The sequence below is a fragment of the Pezoporus occidentalis genome, unplaced genomic scaffold, assembly GCF_034315485.1.
Source record: "Pezoporus occidentalis ecotype Australia unplaced genomic scaffold, CSIRO_AGI_Poc_V1 ctg18, whole genome shotgun sequence".
NCBI classification, from domain to species: Eukaryota; Metazoa; Chordata; class Aves; order Psittaciformes; family Psittacidae; genus Pezoporus; species Pezoporus occidentalis.
This window is the reverse complement of record NW_026913640.1, coordinates 8632626-8660276: the sequence shown is the minus strand read 5'-3', so window position 1 is coordinate 8660276 and position 27651 is coordinate 8632626. Positions and strand designations below refer to the sequence as shown.

The window sequence follows — 27651 nt, the reverse complement described above, 5'->3', positions numbered from 1 at the left end:
GAAATAAATACATGCAAATTGATTACTCTTGAATGGTGACGAGCTCTCCTCCTGTAAGAGCTGCAGCTGTGCACTACAGAGTAGATAAGTAATTTTGTTGACACAATTCTTAAGTAAAAAGGGAGAAGAGAGGGATGGATTAACATAGAAACCATCTATTATTGACATATAAACAAAGTAGAAAATTAAAGTTACAGTGTTCAGAAATTCTGTGTCAATAGATGCCTCACATGATGATGCAGATACAAAAGAAACATCTCTGTAAATACTTTTTTCTTTTTTTTTTTAAGAAAATAAATAGAGATGTCACAACATTATACTGAGGACCAAGAGTAGCTTTAGTTATAAAGCCCAACTTTAGGATAAGGCAAATCTCCTTGGTAGTGCATAACATCATCTACAAGGTCATAACACAGGCAAGGCTGACTATCCTGTAAAAGCATTTAAATCACAAGCACTTTTTAAAATACTGGCATAAGTCAAGTTTTCCTCCTGCCCATTCTAATCAAGTATGAAAAGACTAGACTTTTGGCTGAAATTTTAACCACATTTTCATGTATTTCATTAGACTGAAGATTTGTGCCAAAAAAAAAAAAAATCCAACTTCTCAGTCCTCTTATTATTCAGAAGGGATAAAAAAGGAGAAAAAAACCAACCAAGCCACCAGGAAGTTTCTTTTCCATTTTCTCTTGGCAGACCGCTGCTCAAATATTGTGCTAAAGACTGGGAGGTTGAAAAACCTGAAAATGCCTAGTTTCTTTCCAAACTTTCACAACTTTAATTAGACTCTTTTTGCCCTCTGACCATTCAGAGGAGGAAAAAGAAAGTTAAGTCCAGTCTCTCAGTGCGAAATTGTTGTGCAGGTGTGTCTCAAAGGGCACGCTCCCTTGTGGCACATTTGTTCAGGGAAAACAGGCATATATGTAGTACTGCTACTGTATACTAATTCTCAGATGAAGCACCATCTTTGTTGTATACTGCTTTTCTTCAGACTTGACTTTAATTTGTTGTTCAGCATTCATACAGGGGTTATGTTAGTCCTGATTTACACACTCTCGGCAAATCCCAGGACCTCATCTAGCCAGAAATGACACCCAAAGAGTCACTTCCTTTTCAGTATAATTGCTTTAATGACAATGTGCAGTATCATAAAGGTTGGCTGTGCAGTATCACTGTTTATTAACTGTTACAGCTCCTCAAACATCTGTACTGCTATGACAAGCAATACTTTTTCCCACCTTCAAGAGCTTTACAGATCCTTGCAGAACAATCAGGATTGCACTTCTTTTGAATAACAGGACAGATATGACTATCTCCTTTGTCTTTTTTGACCTCAAGTTGTCCTTATCGATGAGACTTTCCCTTTTTAATTTTCAGTTAACTGATATTCCTCAAATAGCCCATAAGAAACATATATTAGTGATGTTCCCTGCTTCTGGAGAGAGAAGAAGGAACAGGAAGAGAACCAGAAAAATCACCAAAACACCAAAATTATGTGGGGGACCAATGAAAGGGCATGGAAGTGGTTCCTAGGACTGCCACTACAGGACCAGCCTGACTCACACTAATCCATATAATTTGCACTTTTTACCTCAAAATGGACATAGGCAACTATTTTAGTACATTTCCATACTCTCCCAGAGCAACACTGGAAAGCATACCTCTCCTGCAGACTAGGTAGGGTAGACTAAATTATTGTCAGGCACCCATCAAAGCCTCTCAGTTGATTTCTTAAGACGACAGCTCTGGATGTCCAGCATCAGCTTGATTTTAAAGGCAGAGCTTTCTCCATCCTTAGGCAGCCCAGTAATTTCTGGAAGATTGTAGCTAATTTGGAAGCTGACAGTTTCCATCTTCCCACCCCTCTGTTTTATTTGAAGTATTTAATCAGATCAGCTGTAGTCTGCTGTGTATTTCGTCGCTCTGGGCAAAGGGGGGACAAGAAGGGCTGTCAGCAGCGATGCAGTTGCTGTTGTGATATTTCTCCTGGAGCAGGAAGCTCCAGTGAGAGTTCCCTGCCAGAGCGGCACCAAGCCCAGACCCTGGATGGACCCATGGCAGCTCCCAGCTGATTTAATCAATTTGGTGTTCCCTGGTTTGATGTAATAAGTTCATTGTTCCCCGGTTCAGCTTAATTGAGTCATTGTTACCTGATTTAACTGACTGATTGCTGCCTAACTTGATTTAATTAATTACGGCCTGGCTTGCTAAATAAGCAAGCTCCTGCTGCTAGCTGCCACCATGGCTCCTCAACCATGCTGTTTACTTCTGCCCTTTCTCCCTACCAATCTGCACTTCTGGTGCCTGATCTCATCTAGCCACATCTTCTGCTCTCTTCCTGCTTCTCATTCTTTTCCTGTAGCAATTCCTGAACCCAGGTAGCTTCTGTCACTCACATTTCCCTTCTCTGTTTTTCCCTGGCTTTAGCCCTGGCCCTGGTCTCCAGCTTTCCTCCCAGAGTTCTTACCACGCTGTCCTACAGTAACTCTCCCTATTGTGGTTTCTCTAAAGCTGCTCCTGAACTCCCCTAAGGCTTTGCATTTCACTTGCTTTTATGTCCCAGATTGCCCCTGGCAATCCTACATAGGGAGCAGCACTTCTCTGGTGCTCTCCTTTTTTCTTCATTTCCACTACTTGCCTGTAACCAGTTTTCTCTTCCTTTAAGGTATCATCCAGAGGCCTCTACCCCTGTTGCAGGTTACCATCATCTAGGCTCTTGGCTCTTCTTTCCCTGCCAGATCCATTCACTTCTTGTGAGATTTCTGTGTCCACTGTAAGGATATCTTCTCTGATTGCTTATCTCATACGCTAGCCTCTTGTTTTCACCTAAAATGGCTTAGGCTTCTCACTGACCCTGCGTTCTCTGGCTGTTACTTCATTCCCCAATCTCCCCAGATCTCTTCCACTTATCCCTCTGCATTTCCCTGTCTGCATGCAGCAGAAACATGAGAAATAGGTATATCTTGTCCTCTTTTTTTTTCTGTTCTGCTCCACTGTCCATCTGATGTCAATGCTAGGAGTAGACAAGCACTTCTGCAAGCAGAGAATTACTGATTTTCAAGGTAGGTGTGTCATGTTGTAAATCTGCACTTATATTAATGATCAGTATGAACCCAGGCTTCCCTTTGCCACTTCAGTTCAGTGCATACATGTGAAGTCAGCTCTACATGTGCTGTCAGCCCAGTATGCACAACATCTTGTGTAAGCATGTATACCTGCCTTTGCTCTGACCAGGCCTTATTGGCCATGCCATGCTTTCTGGCCCACCTCTGTATTTACCCATTTTCTCTTTTTGTTGTGTTGTCAAGTGCCTTGGAAGAAAGTCCAGGAAGGATTGCTTGTCTGTCCAGTGTAATCCTCATCAGTCAGTGGCCAGCTGACAGCTGGATTCTGTATTCTTGGGAACAGATTCAGGGTGTGTTGTCCTTCCTTCCTCTGTCTCTCTTTTTTTCACTAACGTCAGTGTTTTCTGGAAGAGAGGATCTCATTGTCTACAAAGACACCTTTCCCTTTTACTTCAGTCTCCAAGGGACCTTTACTCCTGCACTGCATGGCTGATGGTTTTCAGTTTCACTTGCTGTGAGCTAATCTATCTCTGCATTGCTTTTCGTGCATGTAAAAGCCATTGTATTCCTAGGGCATTTTTGTTTCAGACCCTTCTGTTTTTCATATGCCAGAATCCATTGTTTTCAAATACCCCAAAACCTTGGAATATGCTTTGTCAGTGCTGGATCTTTGAGGGGGGTTGATTGTTGGTGGTGCTGGTGTGTGTGTGTTGGTTTTTTTGTTTGGGGTTTTTCTTTGTTTGTTTTAATTATCACCCACTTGTCTGGTTGATAGTTAACACCAAAACCCTGTGTTTTCATCAGCGATAGATTGATTTCAGTTTGTTTCTTTTTCTTACAGGCTCCTGGACCTGAGCACAGGTCTCTGAGGGAGACCCAGCATGGTAGGCAGGGCCAGATACACAGCTTCTGTATACCCTAGTTAATGCAACACTGTCATATTCCCACTGTTCTGACATCTGTTCTCTCCCCTATATAAGTGACTCCCTTGCAGGTCCTCCTCTTGTTGGTTTCAGCACATTTGCTTGCTTTGCAAAGACCATTTGACTTTACAGATGATACAGATACTTACAATCTTTCTCTCATTACTAGTATATGAAGGTATGACACCCAGCCCTGTTCTCATGAAAGCTGGTGCCAAACCTCTCATAAAATGCTATGAGAACAGGACTGAGCCACAGATTCTTCATTCCATTCTTCATTATGGTAATTAAATAACATTAAAATTAGCTCTAGAATTAGTGGGTGTCAGACTCTTCTTGACATCTTCCATCGGCATTTGGTGTATTCTGATAGTGGTTCCATTCATTGACCTAATACATGGAAAACACCGATGCTTGGGGCTTTTCGCAGTATGGAGCACAAGTTACAAAAGAGAGAAATGGGAACTGCCCTTCAATGTCCAATCTGCAAAGCACCCCTGTGGCAAGAACAGTAGCTGTATTGATAGTTAACATAAAGAAAATATTTATGGTCTTTTACCTTTATTTGGTGTGAAGTATTTTGTCCTCTTCTAAAATGCTAATGGCAGCCTAAAGTTGTTCCCTTTTTTTCAGCCCCACCCTGCACTTCAGAGACTCCTGCCATTTGGGAAAACACTGGTATCAAGTACTTCACACTTCCTTCAGAAGTTGCAAATTAAGCTAAATCTGTGCAAGTCACTTCACTGCAGGGGTATCGGGGGAGTTCACTGATATCATTGCACTGATGTAATTATCGCTAGCATTAGTACAACTATCTGAAAATACCAAATCCTGTACACATTACCTTAACAAATTATTATTAACAAAAATTAACAAATTGTTATTAACAAAAAGCCTGTTTCCTCCCATGCATACTAACAGTACCATCTGCAAATGTCACCACAGTATGTTCAAGAGTTGAAAATTTTCCAGTTAAATCATGCTGATAATTATCTCTGATATTGGGCAGGTGTGGTTGAATACCCCTGATTTGGAAGGTATTGTTAGACTCTTCTGAAAGAAGGCCAACTTCCAACAAGCAAGAGGGGCCTTGCTGGGGACATCTTGTAGAGGCAGCATTTCAGGGGTTAGATCAAGGGGGTTCTGTGTAGGTCATAGAGAATTAAATTAGCTCGATCATACATTTGTTATGCTCACACACATGCTGTGATAGCAAAAGCCAAGAAGCCACGTGTAGTCTACATATGGAGGAGCTGACTGAATGCAGCTGGACAAGGATAACAGCAGAGTTTGGACGCAGGAGTTTAAACACATCTGCTCCTATTTGACAGCCAGTAATAGACATGATACACAAATTGTCAATTTTCCTTACTAGCTCATTCAGGAAAATGTAAGTATGTATAACCCTCTAATTCAGCTATTTCATTGTTACTTCATCCAGGCATTCCACAAAAAAAAAAGTCTTCCTATGAAGATTTGCCTTTTTTTTTTCTACTGCACCGTTATTTGCTATTAAATGTTTACAGTATTTTATGCAGCTGTGCAAAGAGCAGTATATGTATTCTGTGGGACAGAGGCTCTATAAATTAACCCTTGAATGTGAGCAGATAAGCACCTGCAGAATTTTGCCTTGCAAACACGTGTGTGAAGTTATGAAATGCAGAGAAAGAGATGCAGTGAATTAGCCACAAAGTTCCCAAATGACTTAGCTCCTTCAAATGCTTTCCTCTCTTCTTCCATGGCTTTGGATAGAAACTGCATAGCCACACGGTGACGCTCCTTTAATATATGTTTTATAATTTTCTGTGTGTTTCAGCTGTGAAAGACCACCACATTACATTCCTCCCTTGCGACTTACAATGAAATGAGAGACCAGGTAAAAGACTTTCAGGAAAGTGTTAGGTTTAACCCTGACAAGAGCCATGTAACTGAGGCACCAGGGAGTCTTGAGGCTCTTAACCTCCCAAGTCTTCTTTCTTTCCTCCCGTACATCTTGCTGCTTCTCACTTGGGGTGTGTTACTGCTCTTTACACCTTTTAGGCGAAGAGCAAGAGTTTTTCCTGTTCTCACAAGCATTTTGGTTGTCTAAGCAGCAAAACAAGCAGTGGCAAAATAATAATGGGTTTCCATGAGTTACTCCAAATGGATTGTGACTTTGAATTAATGATTTGCAACAACTGAGTGCAAGATTTTGCTATGTCAGCTACTGGATTTGAACAGGAGCCTTTCCCAGCATGTGCTCACAGGAGCATCTCAAAAGCAAAATGCGTTAAGAAAACACTCCTTACGCAAGCTGAGTAAACTGTACTCTGCAACACAGGTATGGGTTGACCAGAAAGCTAGCAGCATTTTCCAGTTCAAGCACTTCTGTCCCCAACCCCATTGCTTGCCTAACTTTAGAAAGACTCAAGATATGCAGATGGAGTGACTAATGAAGGTCTTGAGAGACCTCCCCTCTTCCTGTCAGGAGACAATGACTAAGTTGAGCTGCCAGGCCCTGCAGGAAGTGAAAGGAAGAAGGGATCTTCCCAGCTCTCATCCCTCTGCCATGATTCTCAGTCCCCATCAATCAAAGCCACTGAGATAATCGCTCCTCCAGTGCCAGGATCCCCAGATGGATGGGCAAGTGTAGCTGAGCCAGTCTTGTCAGAATGGTCCTAGTTAAAATCATAGCCTCACTATTTTGGACTTCTGAGCTCAGCTTCTCAATGCAAGATTCTCAGCCACTGATCTCAGCCAGGATTTGGAGAGATGGGCAGAAAGGGACACAATGAACTGAACAGGGCCACTAGAGCATCCTTGACGTAAGGCATGAGACAAAATCCATATGAAAGCCAAGTGAAAGGCAGACACAAAGACATGTTGGACTATGCTCTGGTCATCTGTGTCGTCCTGTTAGGAGGGTAGAAAGACCAGAAAAAAGGGAAGGGCAGGTATGGAATGGAATCGGGAGCCATCGTCAGTTTAACCAAAATGGACACTTAATGTGTAGAAGAACAGGACTGTGACTCAGATTTTGATGCTGTCTTTATTCAGGATCAATGAGTGTGGAGATTACACGGCACATTTGCAAGAGGAGTACTCCTAGAATATAGATGTTATTAGAGCAGGAAAATTATACCTGGTGTCAAGCCAAAAGTCATATTACAGAAAGGTCTCAAATGCAAGTTTAACAAAACAATTAAAATGCAGAAATGAGAAGAGGAGGGTTGATCAGTGTGTAAAGGATGAGTCACATTGAACTTTGCCTCATTTTTGTGTGAGTTGCCTTAAATTTAACAAAACAAATCCCATAACGGTAGTTGTTTTCAACTAGGGCAGGCAAAGGCATCAGGTCTTGAGAAACCAGCAGTCTCCTGCACAGAAAGAAGATGTAAATAATCCCCATGAGGAATATTAGAGGGCAGGATCTGTCCACACTTACCCACCTCCCTGTTCTGGTGTTTCCTGTCCTCGATCTTCCTGAAGAAGATGGAGTTGCAGAAGGCAAGCTCTTTGATGGGCTGTTTCCATGTGCTGCAGGGCTAATGCATTACCCCAAGGTGCTCAGGATATGAGAGGGAAGCCATGGTGTCTAGGAAGCCTTTTAACTCCTCACAACCATAAACAGTTCTGTTTAACTTCCAGAATCCCCCTTCCCTCGGGGGAACTGCTGCTTGTTTCTCTTTTACCACTGGATGTGAGTGCAGGCCTGTTATTACTGGCACTCCCTTCCCATGGTTGCATTTTTCTTGGTTTAAGAGACGCTAGCAAATTCTAAATTATCAAAAGGGAAGCCTGAAACTTGTTTTGTAACAGCCTTCTGTGTTTATGTGAGCAGAGTTCTCTCTTCTAATATGTTTTCTATTTGCAGGGCCTTGCACATCAGGACTCCTTCTTTACCTGTATGCTTCATATACAATTCTGTCCTTTCTTCAGCCTTGAAATAACTGCACCAGTAAGAAAATAAAAGCCTCTGCCTACCTGTAAAACAAAATTGTATAGTAAACTAACAAAAGCAGAGGACAAGGCAGAGGCAAATAACTGCTCTTTCCCTGCCTTTACAAGACATGAGTCATGTGCATAAAACCCACATCCCAAATGCAAGCAGGACTGAGAGCTGCACAGATGTCCAGAGGGTTTCAGTTTGTCCAGGTGCTTCTGTGATGTTTCCCAGCATGGTCCATACTCTCCCAGGACCAGCCTTACCCAGCTGCTCTGGAGCATGTCACAAGCTGAGCAGAAAGTATTTTCTTGCTGGTTTGCTACCTGGAGTCTTGCTCTGTCAAACAGTGTCCAAGACCTACCCTTCTACTTCTGCTGTTTCCTCAAGCAGCCTGTTCTATTTTCCATTTCTTCTATTTTTTATATAACTACTTGTTCTGAAAAAAGCCTTTCTGAAGTGTATATGATCCAAATAAAGCTCAAACTCTGAACTGTTAGAATTTCCTCCATGTCTAAGGGCTCTCAAAACCATTCTGTGCTAACCACTGTGCCTCCAAATCCATCTCATCAGCATATAGTAAAGCTCATGGAGGAGGAATCAGATCAGCTCATGTTTTGAATGCTTCCATGGCTTTGTCGTGACACATATCACCTCCCACCCATCAACCCCATTGTCAGTGTCTAGATCTTCCAAACCCTTTTGGGAAATCACATATACAGTTGGCTTTCTTGCTCAGTTTCCCAGTCTAACCCCAGAGTACTAGCATTACCCAGGGCTTTTCCTTGGGGGACCCTCTAGCATGAGGAGTCTGAAGAAGGAAAACTTTACATGGTCTGCTTAAGTCTCACCTTGATTTGACCTCTTCCCCCTATGCAAAATCACCTTGGCACTGGCTGGCTGGGAGCTGGTGGTGCCACTGAGCATGTACCTACATGCTTTCAGACTGCTCTGGAGCTCACAGCTCTCATTGACAGCTCTTGTCCTGCAGACCACAATGTCCCAGGGTAGGAAACCTCGTACAGAGAACCCTGATTCCTGTGGGCCTGGTAGAAAGTGTCCAGTAGTTGGAAGAATAGAAATACATGTCTGATGTATGCACACTGAGGAGGTAGCAAAGGAACTTAATGAAAAAGGAAATCCTAATAAGCATGGGATACTAATTTTAAGAAGTAATTCACATATTGCTTAAGGGCAAAATTCGTGCTGCCTGACATTCTTTCCCAAGTTTTCAATACATGGCCTTTGCAACACAGTAAGTTGGTACTTTTTAACACTTTCTGTGTCCACAAAGATGTCCCTGTAATCCATGGCCCATCAGATTGATTGACGGCTTGGCTTCGTGAGTGCAGATTTGGGAAGGGCTTTAACCATGCTTACTACAAGGACGATGACCAAGAGCATGTGCGATATGCAAATCTGGTTGGAAAAAAAAAAAGGGTTCTTAGGCAATCGGGAAGTGTCCGACCAGGACTGTCAACTCCTGAGCAATCTCGAGCTACCCATGCGCTGGTCCGCCCGCATGCAAGGTTGGATCTGCAGCTTCCCATGCACCTTTTCACCTACCGTTTCGACCCTCGCCTGTCCATACAGACAAGTGAGAGTGAGCCCTTCCAGCCTGCGCAGTGGATTTTTTAGGTGAGGCGTAGCTTGTGCAGAACTGGCCCCACCCTTTACACCTGAGGTTTAACTGCCACGGCCTAGCTAGCTAGGACGGTGACAGCAAAGTCCACAGTTTTGTAAGAGTGTCCTTCTCCTAGATGGAAGACCTTACAAGGCTAGACGAGCTCCATCTGCCAAGGTTTGAAGATAGGAGCTTTCCTTCTCCTATGAAGAAGGCCTGTCTTCACTAACGAAGATTCGGGAAGACCTTCACCCATGCATTCTGAACAAGACTGTCATCTCCTGGGTCAGTCACAAGCGGCCGATGACGCAGTAGAAAAACATCAAGCGTCTAGGCAGGATTCTTAGAGGCGTTCAGTCATAAGCCCGCAGGTGGTAGCCTCGCACCAGTGGCTTCTCAGCCAAGTGCATGCACCAGGGGTCTGAACCTGCGGTTCCTCTCGTACTGAGCAGGATTACTATTGCAACAGCACATCACCAGTAGGGTAAAACTAACCTGTCTCATGACGGTCTCAGATAGTCCCAAGGTAACAGCATGATTCTGGGAATATATGTTAGTGTTGTAAAGGTGATCGATCCCGAATGAGATGCATTCCTGCTCTCCTTCCTTGAAGTGTCCAGGATACCATTGCAACCACACTGAGCAAGAAGGAGGAGGAGAAGATGTCCATTAACCCCTTAATTAGGTGCTGAGGTGGCAGTCACAAGTCAGGGTGCGTCCAGAACAGCCAGGTGAGCAACTTCTGCAGGCAACAGAAATCCCATTTGAATCCCACAGGGTTGTGGACTGCATTAGCAGTAACAACACTGAATTTAATGCAGCTTTCCATTTCTGGAGCTTGGAGAAGCCCATAGTGATTAACCAGCTAAATCTGCCATCAGAGAAGCAAAACTTTTCATTTCAGAGCATGGAGGAGGCAACCTGAGTGCCCTGATGTCAAGCAGCCATCAGCACAAGGCAAGGATACAGGCCTATGAAACGCAAATCTGTCTCTTAAGGTCACATCCACAGGACCACTTAGGTTTTGTCACTCTTTCTTTGTCCCCTGGTTACAAGAAAAATGTGATTATAAATCTGTCACTGTCCTGCCCTGAGCTGTGTGGCTGCAGGAGATTGCAGTGGGGTTTATCCCACCTGACAGGTACAGCAATGCTCACACAGAGATGGTGAGAGATGGTGATGGCCTACTGAGCTGTTTTCAGCAGCTTCTCCACCAGGACACCAGGTGGATGAATGATGTTATCAGCTATCCCCAGAGAGTGTGGTAGAAGAACACAAGGTCAATGAGCTGCTCTGCCCAAAATCATGGCCACAGGAGTAGCCAAGGTCTTGTTTTCTCATACAATGAATGAAAGGTCCAGAGTAAGGGGTGTTCCTTGGCATAATGAGCTTCTTTGGCAGGTGATTTGGCAGGTGATTGGTGTTTGTTATTTGCACACAGGGGTACCAATCTGTGGTAACACCTCCATGCAGTAGTCTGTACCCAGATATCAGCCATCCCTTGCAGATTATAGCCAAGACAACAACCTGTAAGAGGAAACTCTGGGAAAGAAAATGGATGTTTACTGAAGAACAGTAAAAGTGTAGGAACATTACCCAGAACTTCCAACACCCTGAGTTTGTCACAATACAAGTTTTCTTGAGGTCCTCACCAACAAGCTTTCTCAGAATTAGCAGGAGCTAAACATGTGGGAGAGGAAAGAAATATCTTAAAAATCAAATTACCATGCAAAACAGAAGACGAGGAATATACTGCATGAGATAAATCTTCAGGTATAGAGCTGCCAGTATGCAAAAGTGAAATTAATTCTCTATCAAACATCAGTGCATATTTCAAATAATGTTGAGTTTCCATTTTCAGTTCTTTTCTCTTCCCTTCTTTCTTTCTTCCCCATTTTTGCCTCTAAATTTCTTCTTGGTAAATATTTCTCCCTGTTGCTTAGGATAACCGTATCTGATTGCAGAGGCTTGAAGCATAACCTGGGATGAAAGACTACCTGAGGGATACTGGAGTGCGTACGCCACAGGGGTGTGGACATAAACCCCTGAAATATGCGGGCAGTATGACCAGAGTTGTTCTACCTGTAGGTTAAGTCAAGATAAGAACTTGCTTGCTGGCTGCACAGAGGATTAGACCATTTTAAGAATCTCATGGTTCCTGAAAAACTAACAGAACTCTTGGCTTGAGATGGGCCTGAGCCTGCATGTTGAAGGGCTGGGGGGAGGCTGAGCCCTCCTCTAAAAAGTGATGGTGACCCTCTAGCCTGATGGTGCAGCCCCAGCCAGGAAAGTGGGAGAAGAAGGTCAGCCCTGTCACCCAGGATGGGGGCTTTTGCTCCAGGTGGGCTTTTCAGCTTAGGGCCAGCATCATTGCAGCAGGTCCTCCTGCACCCAACTCCTTGGCATCTCTGCCTTGGCAGACATCAAAGCCACTCAAAGCACAAGGTCCCTGATGGGTACAGGGTGATGGGCTGCAGTGGTCAGTGGGTGCAGTGACCCCCCTCTGGCACCAGCTGGCCCTTCACGGTGGGTTTACATCGAGGCAGTAGAACATGTCTGTCCAGGGCGCAGGCGATGAGGCCTATGATGAGTGGATGACTAATGGCTCCAGGCTGGACTAGTTTGTGCCAGGGTGGCTTTGCTACATGCTGCCAAGGCAGGTCCCTGCAGCACCAGTGAGCAGGAGAGAAGGAGCGGAGGGCAGGGTGAGAAAAGCCTCCCTTTCCCCAGAGATGCTGAGCAGGGGTCTCCCCTCCCCTTCACATGTGGGAGGGCTTAGGTTTTGTGTAGGAAAGAAATAACCAGAACATACAGCTGCAGTATGAGAACTGGCACTTCTTCCTGCACAGCACCTTCATACAGAACCATATCAAAGTTATTTACAAATGCCAAGCAAAGCCCAAGGCATGGCCATGCAATTTTGTTCATGCGTTTGCAGGATTTTACAAGTGCTGGCTGTTGATAGATGTCCCCTTTGAAAAAACAGGGCTGTTTGGGTCACCTGCAGTATGTGAAAATCTCTGCAAACAACACAAACAATCAGAGAAAGTCAAATCAAAACCAGCTCCTACAGTACGTTTATAATCCTGCACATTGTGGATAGAACAAACAAAAGGTCATCTTTAAGTAGCCAAGTGCTCCAATAAAAATAACTGATTAAAAAAACTCGAACTAATAACAAGTAATGAAAAGTGTTTTGACAATAAAAACTGGCATGATTTCTGTGCCAGGCTCCTGATTGATTGATGCCCCTCAGCTGGCAGTACTGGAATGGTGCCTGGGTCTGTGCATCCGCTTTCTGATCGCACAGCTCCTCCAGTGCAGCTCAGGCAGGGTCCATCCTGCTCCATGCTCAGCTGGAATGTGGACTGGCACTGATGGAGAGCATCTCTCAGTGGATAACTTGAGGGTTTGAGAGGTGCAGGCATTAAAGGGAACTGCTGGAATGCCGTGGCCATAGACATGGTGGTTTTAACACTCAGAAGCTACCTAATGCTTAATGCCTCTACCTTTGGCTGCGTACCTCTGACATTAATGCAGGTGTCAGTAAAATGAAATAGCATGTTTAAGCTTTCCTTGCTGTTAATCGGGACAGGAGCAGTGGCTTTCTGCAGCCCTTTTTAAGGGCTTTTACTAGCCCTCACTGCAAACTCATACTAACTCAGCTCTCCATCAGGTATTATAAGATCATGAAATGGTATCTGTGTTTTTTCAGGCTTTGGGACCCGATTTTAATGCTGAATTTCCTTGTGGTGAGGCCATTGCTCGGGCTGTGCAGCAGAGTGGCTGCCAGCAGTGGCACAGAGTGCAGGGCTCCAAATGGCTCCATGTTTGTGTAACAACAGTGGCTATGCACAGCGAGGAAAGACACTTTCCCCACAAGCGTGGGGCTGAGGCCTTGGCTGTAGGTTGCTGCTGGCAGGGAATGCACAGCTCCCAGCCCGGGAGGGAGTGGGAGCGGGATGTGACTCACAGCCCAGCCCAGGCTTCCTTCCATGCTGGCCACAAGTGCCAGGCAGCAGATTTCAGGGAGGAGCAGGAGGACAAAGCCATTTATCCACTCCCTGCCCTCCACCCATTCACTCTTTGCTCATCTAGACAGGGCTGAAAATAAGAGCGTGCAAGAGCAAGGGCAATAGGTGCAGGCAGCCTGGGTGGGAGGTCCACACACGCCAGAGTTTGTTTGGGATCACCAGCAAGCCTGATGTGGGTCACCCTGGCGTGGCAGCAAATTGATCTGAGAAAGACTGGGAGAAGACAAGCGCTCTCTTCACTCCTGTAACAGAAGTGAGAATCGATTTGGTGTGATTTAATACAGGCTAAGATATTTGAATTAATTAACTAGGGTGCTGGGTCCTGGTCTGGACACAGTGCTTGCAGAATTGGACAAAGTGAGGAGCATTCAAGGTACACAGAGGTTAACAGAAATATAGACCAAGGGATTCAAGAGGCAAAACTAGGAAACTTAGCTCATTTAGTCCAAGAAAAGAGTATTAGGAACAAAGGAGACAATAATCCTCTAACACATAAAACCTTCTTGAGGAGATGATGATTTTATGTTAGCTGTGGAGACAAAGACATGAAGAAATCAGTTTTCCTTCTGCAACAAAGAGTGTTTTGACTGGCTACTAGGGAATATTTCCAAGATCTACAAGGTGTGGAGCATGGGGAGAGGCTGGAGACTTCTTTTCCAGAGAGACTTTTCAAGAGTCCTTAGACAAAACTCCCCATGATGTTTCCTGTGCTGAGGGTGCCTGCAGCTGGAGGTCCCTGGCAGGCACAGGGTGCCTCAATGCAGAGAGGACACACAGCAGTTCTGCTGGGTGCCTTCCTGGTTTACCCTGCATTGCCTGAAATATGGCATTAAGTATTACTGGCAGAAGTCATAACTTGGCTTGAATAAGCATTTGATAAGATCCATAAAGCTGAGCACAGATTACTGCTCTATAAGAAAGTGTTGAACACCAAGTATGCCCCACTTTCTATGATCTAAATTGTCTAAGTGCAATTCATAATACATCTGGAGTCAACTGTTTCCATCTACTTATAGGCAATGTTAAATGAGATACTGTTTTAATTTTGCTGAGCCAGACAGAGATAATACCCCCAGGAAACAATTTAAGTCTGTAAAACCCAAAAAGGACAGCGTAGGCTGTAGGCTGCTAAGTGATAATGATTCGCAAAACATACTTACACAAAGGAAGTTATTAATTCAGGACATTCTTTACATATGACCTATATTATCTTTTCAGCTGTAGTCCATTATGCACCCTTATCTCCCAGCATACTCTGTATTTGTGGTACAACCAATCCTTTTATTCTGCAGGGCTTTTTCAAATTTACTTTTCTAATTTAGCCAGATTTCTGCCTACTGCCGCCACCCTCTCTCTGCGGAATAACACCCATGGTACCCTGTCCCACACCGGATCGGACACATTTGCACTGCAACACCAAAGAATGGTTCCATGTACCAGTGTCTGTTCAACATGGGTGGCTGAGCCACATCCTCATTTGCGATCATTCATGGACGAGCTGGTGGTGCAGAGCCCAGCTCCTGTGAACATGGCATCTACCTGTTGTTTATGAACTCCTTCTGCTGCATGGCAACATTTTGACCTTTCTCTGGAGATGAGAGGCTGTAAATCCCCTCCAGTCTGGCAAAAACGATGTTTGCAGGGTGATGAGGAGTGTTGCCGCTAGTTTAAATATGGCTGTTATTTAGTGACCAAGGGACAGCATTCAGATCTCCCACAGGAATACCTCTCCCAGCCCCAAAATCATAGAATCATAGGATCATAGAATGTTTAGGATTGGAAAAGACCTTGTAATCATATAGTTCCAATCCTCCTCACATGGGCAGGGACACCTTCTACTAGGCCAGTTTGTTCAAGGCCTTGTCCAACCTGGCCACATCTTTGCCACATAATGCAACATCTTTGTTCACAAAAATGACAAGCACAGGAGCTCCACAACTCCTTGACTGCCATCAGTGCTTGACCTCAAACAGTGGCCTAAAGGTTTGCCAACTCTCGGAAAATTGCAATCACTCTTTTTTTTTCTTTTTTTTTATGACACTGCGGTCATTTGGATGTCTGCATGATTCATTGCTTTCCCTGTAAGGTTCCTGCAAGGAATGAGCATGACCAGCCCCTGGCATCCCCATCTCCCTGCCTGGCTGTTGGGGGTGACCAGCTCTTCCTTGCTCACTGCTGCCTTTAAACTGATGGAACACCACTGACAACTACTTTTGAATTATTTCCGTACTGACCTCATCATATCCCTAAGGAAGCATTGAGGTGACCCTCCACAAGTCAGGGAAGTGCAGTAAAACCTGCCTGCCAAGTGACTCTGCACTCTGATTTTGGGGAACTTTTCTGGCACTCCAGTAGGCTTTTCCCATCAGCTCTACAGCCCTGTCCTGCTCTGGAGCTGTTTTCCCATTGTTTCTTCATGTGTCACAGCTTCAGTGTTGACACCAATGCCTCCTGATAAGCTCCCTGGTTATTTCAACATGGTAGTCCTTATGTTGGGATGTACTGTACAGTTTTGTCCCTCATCTGAGCACTTATTCCACACTCCCTGCACCTTCACAGTATTTGTTCCCTTAGGACTAGTGTTATTGGCCTACATTCCAGTGTCTTGACTTTATTTCCCATTTTCTTTGTGACTTCCCCTTTCTAAAAGCTATGAGTATCCACTGTGATTTCTTCATTACTTTGTGCAATAGTGATGTCTCAGCAGCTCTGGATGTCTCAGCAGCTCTGGCTTATTCCCACCTTTCCATGAATGGTATTATTTTATTGCTTGCATAGCAAGCTTACACCTTTCTGCGATCATAGAATTATAGAACAGTCTGGGTTGGAAGGGACCTTCAAAGCCCATCTAGTCCAACCTCCCTGCGATGAGCAGGGACATCTTCATCTAGATATGGTTGCGCAGAACCACATCCAGCCTGGCCTTGAATGTCTCAAGGAATGGTGCATCCACCACCTCTCTGGGCAACCTGTGCCAATGTTTCACCACTTTCATTGTAAAGACTTTTTTCCTCACATCCAGCCTGAATCTCCCCTCTTTTAGTTTAAAACCATTTCATTTAAACCATTAAATCATTAGTTTAAACCATTTAGTTTAAACCCTCGTGCTATCACAACAGGCTGTGCGATGTCACCACAACTCTATCTTGGATCACTTCCTTGAATATTTGTCTTGCTGCTTTTCTTACAATGACCTGAAATGCTCCCACAATACCACTTTGGAAACCACCTTCTCAGAGCTAGCCTTTACTTGCTGGGACCAAGTGTCACCCCCCCTTTTTCTTGGTCTTCTTCTTGGTCTCTACTGTTAGATGAACTAATGTTGGCTGCATGAACATTGGGTGTATGCTTATATTAAGCATTAGACAGTGTTGTGTATTTTAATTGTTTTTAATTTGCATATTTATAGGGATGAAGGATTTCTGATTTGTACTAACTGTATCTGCATCATCTCCAAGAGATGTGTATTTAACTATCCCTAAAAGAGCTCAAAGACCTTTGCAACTGCTCACAAATAGCTTGTTCAGTTGCTTAACTTATGCTTAGGAAGACTTCTTTTAAAAAGCTAAGCAGCAGATCAAGCTCTCTTGATGTTTGTCTTTTCACCTAGGATGAACTTTGTACAATCTTGTAAAAGCTTGAAAAATACTTTTTAATCTATTTCATAAGCAGTGAGCCCAAGAGCGTAGGTACATATGTGAGGATGGTCTCAATGCTCACAAAAAGGAATAAAGCTCATAACCAAGTGGACAGTTAAAATAACTGTCAGCTAAAGTCATGGGCATCAAAAGGAGGAGATGTGGAAGCATGAGCAGCAGGTGATAAATCTGCTTGGCTTCTCACTGTCTTACGGTGTCAGGGGCTTGGTCTCCTGTCAGGCTTTTCTGACTGGCCACACTCAGGGCTTAGACCGTGGCTTGAGTAAACAACCTTTGCCAACGTGTCACCCTCAGATCAGGCTCCTGTGCAGCCTTTGCAGCCATTCCCTGCTATTTCCAACCTGTTTCGTTGGGAGGGTGGATCACCTGATAGCCACTGGCCTGCACCAAGAGCGGCACCAGAGGGAAAGATGGGAATGCTGAGATACAGTTCAGCAGTGAGTGGGCAGCTGAAAAATTAGGGTGACTGTCAGGGCCTCCAGACAGGCACAGATTAAAATGTAAAAAGATGGGGTAGAAAGGCAGGAACTGTGTAAGGCCACAGATGCAAAAACAGGGCTGTTAGGAGAAAGCACACCGCGTAAGAACAAACAGCAGAAAGAAGCAGTGGGAGTGGGCCAGGGCCATTGCCTGTCTTCCAGGTTAGTGAAGGGAGATGCTGACATGGACCTGAGGATGACCCACTGAATCCTTCCTCCATCCCAAGGCTGCACTCAGTGTGTTTTTCAGCCCGAGCTATCTGCTGTGCTGCCTATTAGGTATTGCCAAAGGTGAAAACGTACTGTCATAAAATTCTCCCTAATAAATCCACTTCAATCAAGTCAGCTTTCAATTTAGTTGTGGAGACTGTGCTATCTCCACCCAGCTTCTGTGGTTTTCCCAGGTATGTGAACTGGAGATTTTAACCAAGGATGGAGTTTGTGCAACTGTAGCTAGTTCCATGTTCAGACTGAGAAAAAGACTTACAAAAGCAGAAGCATGTATTAAGCATTTCACAATTTCCCCCAAAGGGAATAAAAAAAGAGGAACAGGTATCACAGATTTGCTAAAATTTGTTTTCTCCAGGGGAAATTGTAGGAGATACCACAAAAAAACGTGAAAAATAATAGTACAAGTAACAAAAAATAAGGACTCCCTGAGAGAACTATGTTTGGAAGGATGGTATTTACCAAACAGGCCTGGAAGTCATCAAAAATATAACTCATTGCTGGAGAACATAAAGAAAGAATATGAAGGGAGAGCTGGAGGGAACAAGGGCACCAGTATGAGTGATAATGGTGAGGGCATTGTGCAGCAGCCTGGTACATCCACCCCATGTATCGCCTGCAGTGCGGTCCCCAGTGCTTAGGAAAGATGTAAGCAGTTGAAAAGGCAGCTAACAGGAGCCAGGGGGTGAAAGAACTGCCCTGGGAACCTAAAAAGGGTACATAATGTCCTCCATTACAGGGACCACACTCACCATCAGGTTCTACCACATTGTGCCTTCTGGGTCCAAATATAAAATCCCCGCAGTATAAAAACACCTTCTGCCAGTAACTTTGTTTTAAGGCTCATGGAGCTGTCGATCAGCAATGATCTCAACAGGCACTGAGTCAGCCATAAAACAGGGAGCAGTTTCATCTTGGAACATATCATGAGATTAAATCAGAGAAGCCAAACATCACTGTCAACAGAGAGGATTAGGAAAAAGGCTGTGCTTGGCTCTCCACCACCAGCAGCACACAGCACTCTCCTGAGAGGCATCTGAGTCAGAGGAGATGCTGCCAATGGGCAGGTGTGCTGTGCCTGAGGACCTGTGATGTGCTGCTGGGGAATGACCAAAACAGGCCCTTGAGACATCAGCCATGATCAAGCAGGGTCTAGATGGCCAGAGGTTGGTGTTCAGATCTCATCTGTTGAGAGAGAAATATCAGTATTCACCACAAATTCACTTTGCCTGTAGAGACTGGAGTGGGAGGCTGGTACAACATCTGGGTATCAATTAATCCCCATGTGCATCTTTGAATTAAAGATGATCCTTGGTGCAGCTGAGAGACATCAGTGATAAAGGGTCATCAGAAGAGACTAATGTGGAAACAAAAGGTGGATGCTAGATGGTGAATGGACAACACAAAGGTTTAAAAAAAAAAGGAAAAAGAAATACAACAAAGTACAATATAGGGAGTGTAGTGATAGGACAAGGGGGAATGAATTCAAACTTAAACAGGAGATTTAGGTTAGATATAAGAAATTCTTTATTGTGAGTGTGGTGAGACACTGGAACAGGTTTTGCAAGGAAGCTGTTCAGGGCCAGGCTGGATGGGGCTTTGAGCAACCTCATCTAGTGGAAGGTGTCCCTGCCCATGGCAGGGCAGTTGGAACTTGATGAACTTTAAGGTCCTTTCCAGCCCAAACAGTTCTATGATTCTATTATGTAACCATATGTCTGCATGAGCTTGGAAATTATGCAAAGGGTCATATATCACAAAACGGATGGAAAATACAAGGTCCTGATTCCCTCAGAGAAACTTCATGAGGAAATGTACACAGAAAGGAGGAGTTATAAGAAGCAAACAGAGTAATGCAGTTCCAGGGCCACCACTGAAAATAAACTCACTGAGTGTTACCAAAAGACAGGTATGGACTTACTGCTAAACCAACCAGTCCTCCCTTGGTAGCCAAGCTTCATACAGTTCTGGTCTTTGTGCTTTCCTACTATAAACCAGGTGATCATGTGTTGTTCTAGAAATCTCTCAACCCTGCCTTAAGTAGACAGCTTCCAAATGATCTCTGTTGTTACACTGTATTACTCATAAATCATGACCATGGTTATATTCAAGCCCTTCTTATAGTCTCTAACATCCAGTGGTGATCAGCTCAACATTTTAATATAGGTTTCTGAGCCTTTGATATGACCATCTGGAGAAGGTTCTACAACTACAGACATGGCAAAAGAGCCATATGTTGCTGATAAGACATATATTGGTCTCATGGGAAGTTCTCAAACTTTGCTCACACTGAACTAATGCCATCTCAGATGGGTGGCAGCCAGCAGTAACCGGCATTAGGGAAAATCAGACAAGCTTCAGCAGGGATTATGGAGCAGAGATCCTGGACCTAGGACAGATGGACCTCATTTACCTTTTGTGGGTCATTATCTTGGAAGGAAAAATTGATTTTACAGGTGAATAGTCCAAGCCTTTAGCCTGGAAGGCACATGAATGAGGATGAACTATTAACATCTGGTTTTAGCTATGCAGCAGGCTGTGGCTGGGCTTCCTATGAGCTGGGCAGATTGTCCATTTAAATGTCACAACCAAAACTCCTTTGCTACCGAAACAGGGCAGGAAGCCAGCACAGACCGATTTGGGCCTAGAAAATGGAACAAACCCCAGGATTGTGGGCAACGTAAAGTCTTTTTGTTGACATTCAAGAAACTCACTGGCAGTTTACGGGAGAGGTGGCTGCTGGAAATCCCACTTTCTTTTGCTCTGCATATGCATGGGGACGGGATTGTCAAAAGGGTGGACAGTGCAGTGATTACCTGAGGCTACATTCAGCGACTGCTGTCTGGAGAGCTGTCATGGCAAAGTGTTTTGGCAGTGGGTGCAATGAGCTGGTAGGGCACTGCTCTTCTGAGGTAGCACCCTGCAGAGGAGTCAGGATGGTAATTTGTATAAGAGTCTTGAAAGCCAAGCTATGTACGGACACAGTGAGCACTGTTCACACAGTGTAGTAGGGCTGTGCTAACGCGTACTTCACTTTTACTGATGATTAAATACAATTGCGTTAATCCCTATCTAATAGTTTTCCTTATAATAAACTATACAGATACTAAAATCAGATTAAAACATAAACTCTTATTACTTAATGAAGTATGATTTGATTTCTAGTAATATGAATAATACCTGCATCTTGTTAGAAAATTCATATATTTTTCTCTGGTGTCATATTCTTACTTTTAATAGATTTTGTTTTGTAAATTGAAGACTAAAGAAGTATGGTGGTGTCTCTTTCAGCAACTAAAGCTATATTCAGACTTTAAAAATCCATCAGACTTATGTAATCACCCTTCACTATGCACTGACACAGATATTGATAGGGGGGAGATGATATTTGTAATTAACTTTTCTTCTTAGGAAAAGCAAACGCAAATGCAAGGAACATTTCTGGTTTACAGAATTACACAATGCAACTTCATGCTACTCCATAAGCTTCTGTACAATCCAGATCAGGCACAGGCACTGCCCATTTGGTTAAACTGCCTGGTTATGCAATTCACTATTCCCACTACTCAGGGGTGTTTGAAATGGCACAGTTACATCTTTCCATTACTGCATAGGTTTGAAATGGCATTGCTGAGTAATATCAGAAAATCTGGTTTTGTGGTGCTCTGGAATGTGGAAAGCTGTGCACTTCTTGGTCTGTTGTCCTTGTGTTATGGCGGTAATTCCAATAATTTAAGTGCACAGAAATTCTTTATTACTACTAAGAACTCAATAGACAGATTACACCCCATTAAGTTTTTAATTAGATCTTAAAAAGAAGATACAAATTCCACAGCAACACAGCTGGGGGTAAAGCTGACTGGTAGCTCTGCTATAGCAGTGCAGGAGCAATGCACACATTATGAACTTGTCTGTGCTACATGGAGATGGTCACAGTGTTCATGGAGGCCTCTGCTGCAGTGGAGCACAAGGGAGTGGTAAACCATTTCCACTGGTAGTGCAGTTTTAATGTATAACGAATTACTGGGCAAGTCAAGGAAAAAATATGCATTAAAAAAATATTCTCTTTCAGAAGAACCAGTTGCATCAAGGCAGTTCCTGGAATCTCCTAAATGACAACCTCATTTTTTCAGTAATATCAGAGTGACAGCAAGGATTTTCCAGCCTCATCACTTTCTCCCTTGGCTGCAAAAAAATGCCTCCATTGTATTTGTTATGAGTATTATCATCTGTTTAAGCAGACCAAGAACAAACCACCATGGCTTCATATGGAAAGTATGTACTGTTACGATACTGAAAGAGTGACTGCAAGACCTGATGTTAAACACATAACAAATGCAACGGAAAGTTCTCACAATGTTTTAAGTTACAGAAGCTTTTAAATGCTTTCTGCTGGAAAACAGCTCCAGTGTGCTGACAAGGAGGTGCTGGACCCTTATGGAGGCCTTGGACAACCCATTACTACTATAACAATAGACACCATCTAGGCTTAAGCTAAACAGATCAAACATCCAATTTAGGCCAAATTTACAGCTGTATTTTATAGAATCTATTAAAAAAGTAAGTCAAGGTTCTGCGCAAAGCTTTCCTGTATCCACATGCAACTACGGGCTCTTAGACTTCATTTTACTCATAGATGCAGGAAAAAAAGTTTCTGGATGATTCTTCATCTTATACATCTCCACTTCTTGTGAATATAGGTCTGAAATCCAAGTAGCTGGAAGAAGTCTACAAAGCCATGGATTAAAATCTCCATTCCACATTCAGGTTCAAGAAAAAACCTCATGCACACTAAGTGCCATTTTATTCCAAGTGTCCCTCCACTTCAGCGGTTGGTGAGGGGCAATCCTTCTTCACTGAAGGAACATAAATCATCAGAGAAGGAAAAATGCTGAGGAATGCGTAATCCCATGGAGCATTTCTTTGAATATACATAGGGAAAATAAGTCATGCTGTTTTCTAGCAAACCAGAAAACAAAGTGGTTTCATGTGTTTCAAAAGTCCACTGGAAACAGTGCTCTTACCAACAACTCTCCTCGGAATTCACTCCACTCCCATAGGAGTGGTGCAGGCTTTTCCTCGCAGCCAAGAGGACACTGTTTCTAAAGACATCTTATGTAGTGCTACTACTACAGTATCACACTGAAACACAGAAGTTAATACTTTCCTCATTAAAATATTTTATTCATAAGGAAATAGTAAAGATGGAGGCAAATATTTGATGACATGATTGAGTTTTAAAATATCTCAGAATAAACAGAAGCAATGTGAGCTAATTAGTTATGACAACGTCATATACTCATAGGAAAACAGGTCTAATCTCAAAAGTAACTGGAACTTTCGATAGCCTCACCTGAAATATAGAAACATACCTAAAATGAGGAAATCAGCCCCATAATTAATTTATTATTGCTTAATAAGGCATCAGGATTGAGGACTGACCTCCACAACTTCAGATGTCTAAATACAACTTGAGCCAGTCGCTGTGGCAATAAAAAGCAATAGAAGAAACCTGACAATTTTAAGTCTCTATCAGGACAAAATAAACTGAGTTTTCCAATTTTCTTCTCTCTTCACTGATTATAAAGGAGCACAGGACAGCCTCTGCATTATGCTTCCCATCCCACACTTCACATCCAGAGATGTGTTCTTGGCCCACTAATTATGTCAAGCAGTACAATTTATCTTACATCTCTTTCACGGTAACCTAAGCAGAAGTAAGTAGGATTGATGTCTGCACAGATATTCCTGCTGTTATCTCAAAATGGTAGCAAGTTTCATCAACTTGTGTGCTGCACCCTCTATAAATGACTTAAGCATGTGGGTGAAATGCACTGTTTTGAGTTATTCTTACTATCTGCATAATGCCCTAAGGTTCCAGCTAAGATCAAAGTCCAACTATATTACAGGGTATGTACATTCATAATAACACTGCCTGCTGTGCACCAAACACACCACTGCAGCAACTGAGGATATTACTACTTCAATGTGTATATTGTGCCCCTGTATGTGGAGGAGATGTTGTGTCTCCTGTAGGAAGGATAGCATGTAAGCTGCTGCACCTTTCCTTCTGTAGGAGAGCAGAATAGCAGATACCTGGGATCCCTTCCGCTACAGCTGTTACATTCACTACAGCTGAGTCCTAAAGAAGCAGTTCTTGCTTCAGATAATGTACAAAACAGACATGGCAACAGAGAGGTGAACCTGAGTCATCCCAAGATGACTCAAGACAGTTGTGGAGTACCTTGGGATAAAGTACACACCAATTCACTATACCATACTGTCTCCCAAACTAGCTATTACATCAAAATATCTTATTTCTCACAGACCAGTCTTAAAAGAGGGTACATATTTATGCAGCAATGCCAGTGGTCAGCATCAAACATCTGACTTAAGCTGGAGGTAAAATCATGGGGTACCAGGTGCATGGTCTTAAAGAGCAAGTGGATCTCTGCTGAGTCTTACAGGAACAGGGTAAGGGATGAAGGGGGAATTCTGCTTTATTTACTCACAGATTATCATATAGGTACAGAAGTGCCAAAGGGAGGGAAAGGAGGAGTAATTATTTCCTCTACATTGTGGAACAGCTACAAATACCAGCTGAAGCCACCCTTACTGCTGTTAAGGTCTCAGCTCACTGGCCAGTGAATCTACTCTTTACCCAGTACAACTTTCTACCTACAGTCAGTGCTTTACAAATTAACCTTGCTGTTGCAGTGACCAGCGGGTGAAGGCTTATTTTCTTCAGTGACAAACAGCTGATGTTTGCCTATTTCAGATCCCTGCATAAGCAAATACTGTTCAAGTGCTGAATTCCTAAGCAAGCTGAAAAATGCATTATTTAAAACATGATTGTGTTCCAGCATTGCACAATATTAATATTGCTAAAACTACTAATGCTTACACATCTAATGCATATATAGTAATCTGACAAATTTTAACGGAACTTTATAGCAACTATTTCCAGTTATTCATGAATTACATCATGACAAATTTGGACCAAATATTTCATTGGTCTCTACATTTGTGCATATCATTGGTTGCACATTCAGTCTCCTCTTCTGCATGACCAAGAATTTCCTGTTTTTTAATGAAGATCTGCTCTTTGTTTGGTCTCTCCTGTTAGACAAGGTGCACCTCAGTCAGATTTCATTTGTTTTTTCAATTTGGAAAGACCAGCAAGACATTCATCTCTCCATTTTCTCCTGGCATCCAGGACTTTGGGAACAACTGGAATTTTCTCAGACATTGCCTGGAACAGAAAATTTAAAATGATTAAATCTCTCACTCTGAGTAAAAAGCTTCTCACCAGCATTGTCATCCTGCTTTCCCTGCATCAGACCAAGCAGCCATCCACACAAACTGTAAGTTAATCACAAGCAATAAACCACTAATTCTTTACATGGGTGACTGGAAATGAGCTAATCTGTATGAGGAATGCTGTCAGGTGGAGAAGGTTGGCCTGAATGTGGCAATGAAGGTGCCTGCGGAACAAAGTGTAGGCCTCTTCTCTTGGTTTGCCCCACACAGCACTGTCTAGTCTCTTTGATAATAACATTTTGTTAAGTAGGAATGAGACAACCTGGACATTTATGTGGCTGAAAATGGGCTCTAAACCAAATTCCTTTGTGTGTATTTAAAGCTCTGATCTCTCTTCTGTCTCCTAATAAATGTAATGAGGGATCCCATGTTTATTAAAAACATTTTGCATTAGGACTGCCAGTTATAAACAGAATGACAGGGGAAGACACATAACAAACCCACAATTACGTTTTTTTTTTGTTTATTGGAATATACAGGAGAAAGCACAGTACTACTGAGGACACAAAGGTAAAGTCTGAACAAGATGTTAAAATCTGAACAAGATAGCATGCAAAGATGACATTTAGAACAAAATGGGGGGGAGGGAAGGTATTTTTGAGTGCACAGCTGAAGTTGCCTTAGAAGTGCCAGTTAAATGTATCACTGGAAGGAGAGCAAGAGGTAGTAAGCTCTGGCCAGGGTACCCTGTCACAGATTTTCTTTCAATGAAAAAAGCTGTTTTGAGAGTGCAGGTAGAGATCACAAAGTCATCTTTGCCAAAATAGTACCTAAGGTCTTAGGTTTAAAAGGCAAGTATTGAGAAACTGGGTAAAACCTGAAACTGCTACCAATGACTGGCAAGCTGCAGTCAATCCAGAAAAAAAATCAGGGAGAGGGACAGAGGTGCAAGATAAGAAATGCTTAATGTTTTACTCTTAAGAGGGGATTCTTGCAAGCCCATCTTTGGCATTGAAGACTGCAGACACACAAACAGATGCTGAAGTGGAATCCAGTGGAACCCAGACTGTTTCATAGCAATTAAAAGCTTCTAATCGTGAATAACTCCACACTATTGACTGTTACCATAAGCACTATATGTTGCTTAAGCATAAAGATTTCTTTTTAACATAGCTGATGTTAAAATTGCATTAACATAAATTGGAACAAAAAATGCTATCTTCCAGACAGACTGTCTTCACATATGGAATTAATCTCTGACTACTTATCAGGAACAATTTAACACACACTTCAGTTCTTACTGAAGCATTAAAAAAGGGAACTATGAAAAGGCAGAGTTAGAATATGACAATACTTCAACCAATTCCTGTGGCCTAACAAAACAGCCTCTATATAGTCAGTATAAATAAATGGTGGGCTTAGAAATTTTAATGGATAAACCAGGTCTCAATCCAGTATAGCACTTAAACATGATTATATTTAATCATGCAAGTAACCTTACTGGACTGTTCACATGCTTAAATTAAATGTGTACTTGCATGCATTACACACTGGAACTCTAGTTTGTAAAGTACAGAAAACCAAGAAAAAGAACATCCAGAAGAAAAAAGCTACAGGGTTTATGCAGAAATATGGAGTAGGAAGAAGACACAGAAAGAGAAGTAATGTAGGAAAGGAAGCTTGGAGATGTGCATATTATGGTAGAGAACACAGGACAGAACTGGTAAGAAATAGTGTGGAGGATTTAATGTCAATAACCCATAGTTGTTACGAGTTGACTCCTCTGTCTAGTAATAATGTTACTCAGCTGCTAGATCCATTTCCACTGATGTACATCAAAGTGCTTTGACAAGAGACTTTCATTCTGCTTGCTGATCTTTTTGTTTAAAACACACATTCACACAAGAAATACAGACTACAGGTACCTCTAACGGTAAACTGAAATGCTACAAATGGTAAAACCTAAAGTTCTTTGTTCTGAATGTTACTGTATGTATTAACTTCATATTTACCTGACTGATTTTCTGTTCAGCTTCACCTGAAAATTCTGGAACTGGTCCAAATGTGTTCAGAACAAGTCTCATACCTTCACAGTATCTTTCACAATAATTTGAAATACCTACAAATAAGAGTGAAAAATTGCATTCAACAGAAATTCCTGCTTAAATTCAGTAAGGCTGCCTGTGCTTAAGCAGGATCCAAAGGAGAGTCCATAAAAAAAAGTGTGTACTTATGACTAAGATACCTAAACATCATCAAGGAAAACTGGATTATATCTACCACATTTCCATTTAGGTTCATGCAAAAATTATTCAGGACATGCCTTCACTGCAAAACCAATTAATGTTACATATTAGCAGGCAATGCTATGTGAGAGGTCCAGTACACAACCATGGATATACTTGTGCTCTGTTACTTGAGTCTAGAGAGCTTCCCTGACCTGTGTCCATGAGGAGA

At 42.8% G+C, this 27651-nt stretch overlaps 1 protein-coding gene and 1 long non-coding RNA gene across 5 annotated transcripts in view; one reads left to right on the top strand and one right to left on the bottom strand.

The window, feature by feature from the left end:
• The first annotated feature begins 3314 nt into the window (after positions 1-3314).
• Positions 3315-4804, top strand: LOC134161799 (uncharacterized). The gene is made up of 3 exons (XR_009964091.1): positions 3315-3415; positions 3907-3949; positions 4622-4804. It is a non-coding gene; the product is annotated as an uncharacterized LOC134161799 (long non-coding RNA).
• An 18286-nt stretch (positions 4805-23090) lies between these two features.
• CRYL1 (crystallin lambda 1) overlaps positions 23091-27651 on the bottom strand; it is a 61945-nt gene continuing 57384 nt past the window's right edge. For all 4 annotated transcript variants that reach the window (XM_062615233.1, XM_062615232.1, XM_062615231.1 and 1 more), the window contains 2 exons: positions 27207-27313; positions 23091-25186 (listed from right to left, as the gene is read on the bottom strand). In XM_062615233.1, coding sequence (XP_062471217.1) covers positions 25073-25186; positions 27207-27313 — 221 coding nt within the window. In that variant the 3' untranslated portion in view covers positions 23091-25072. The remainder of the gene's footprint in view (positions 25187-27206; positions 27314-27651) is intronic.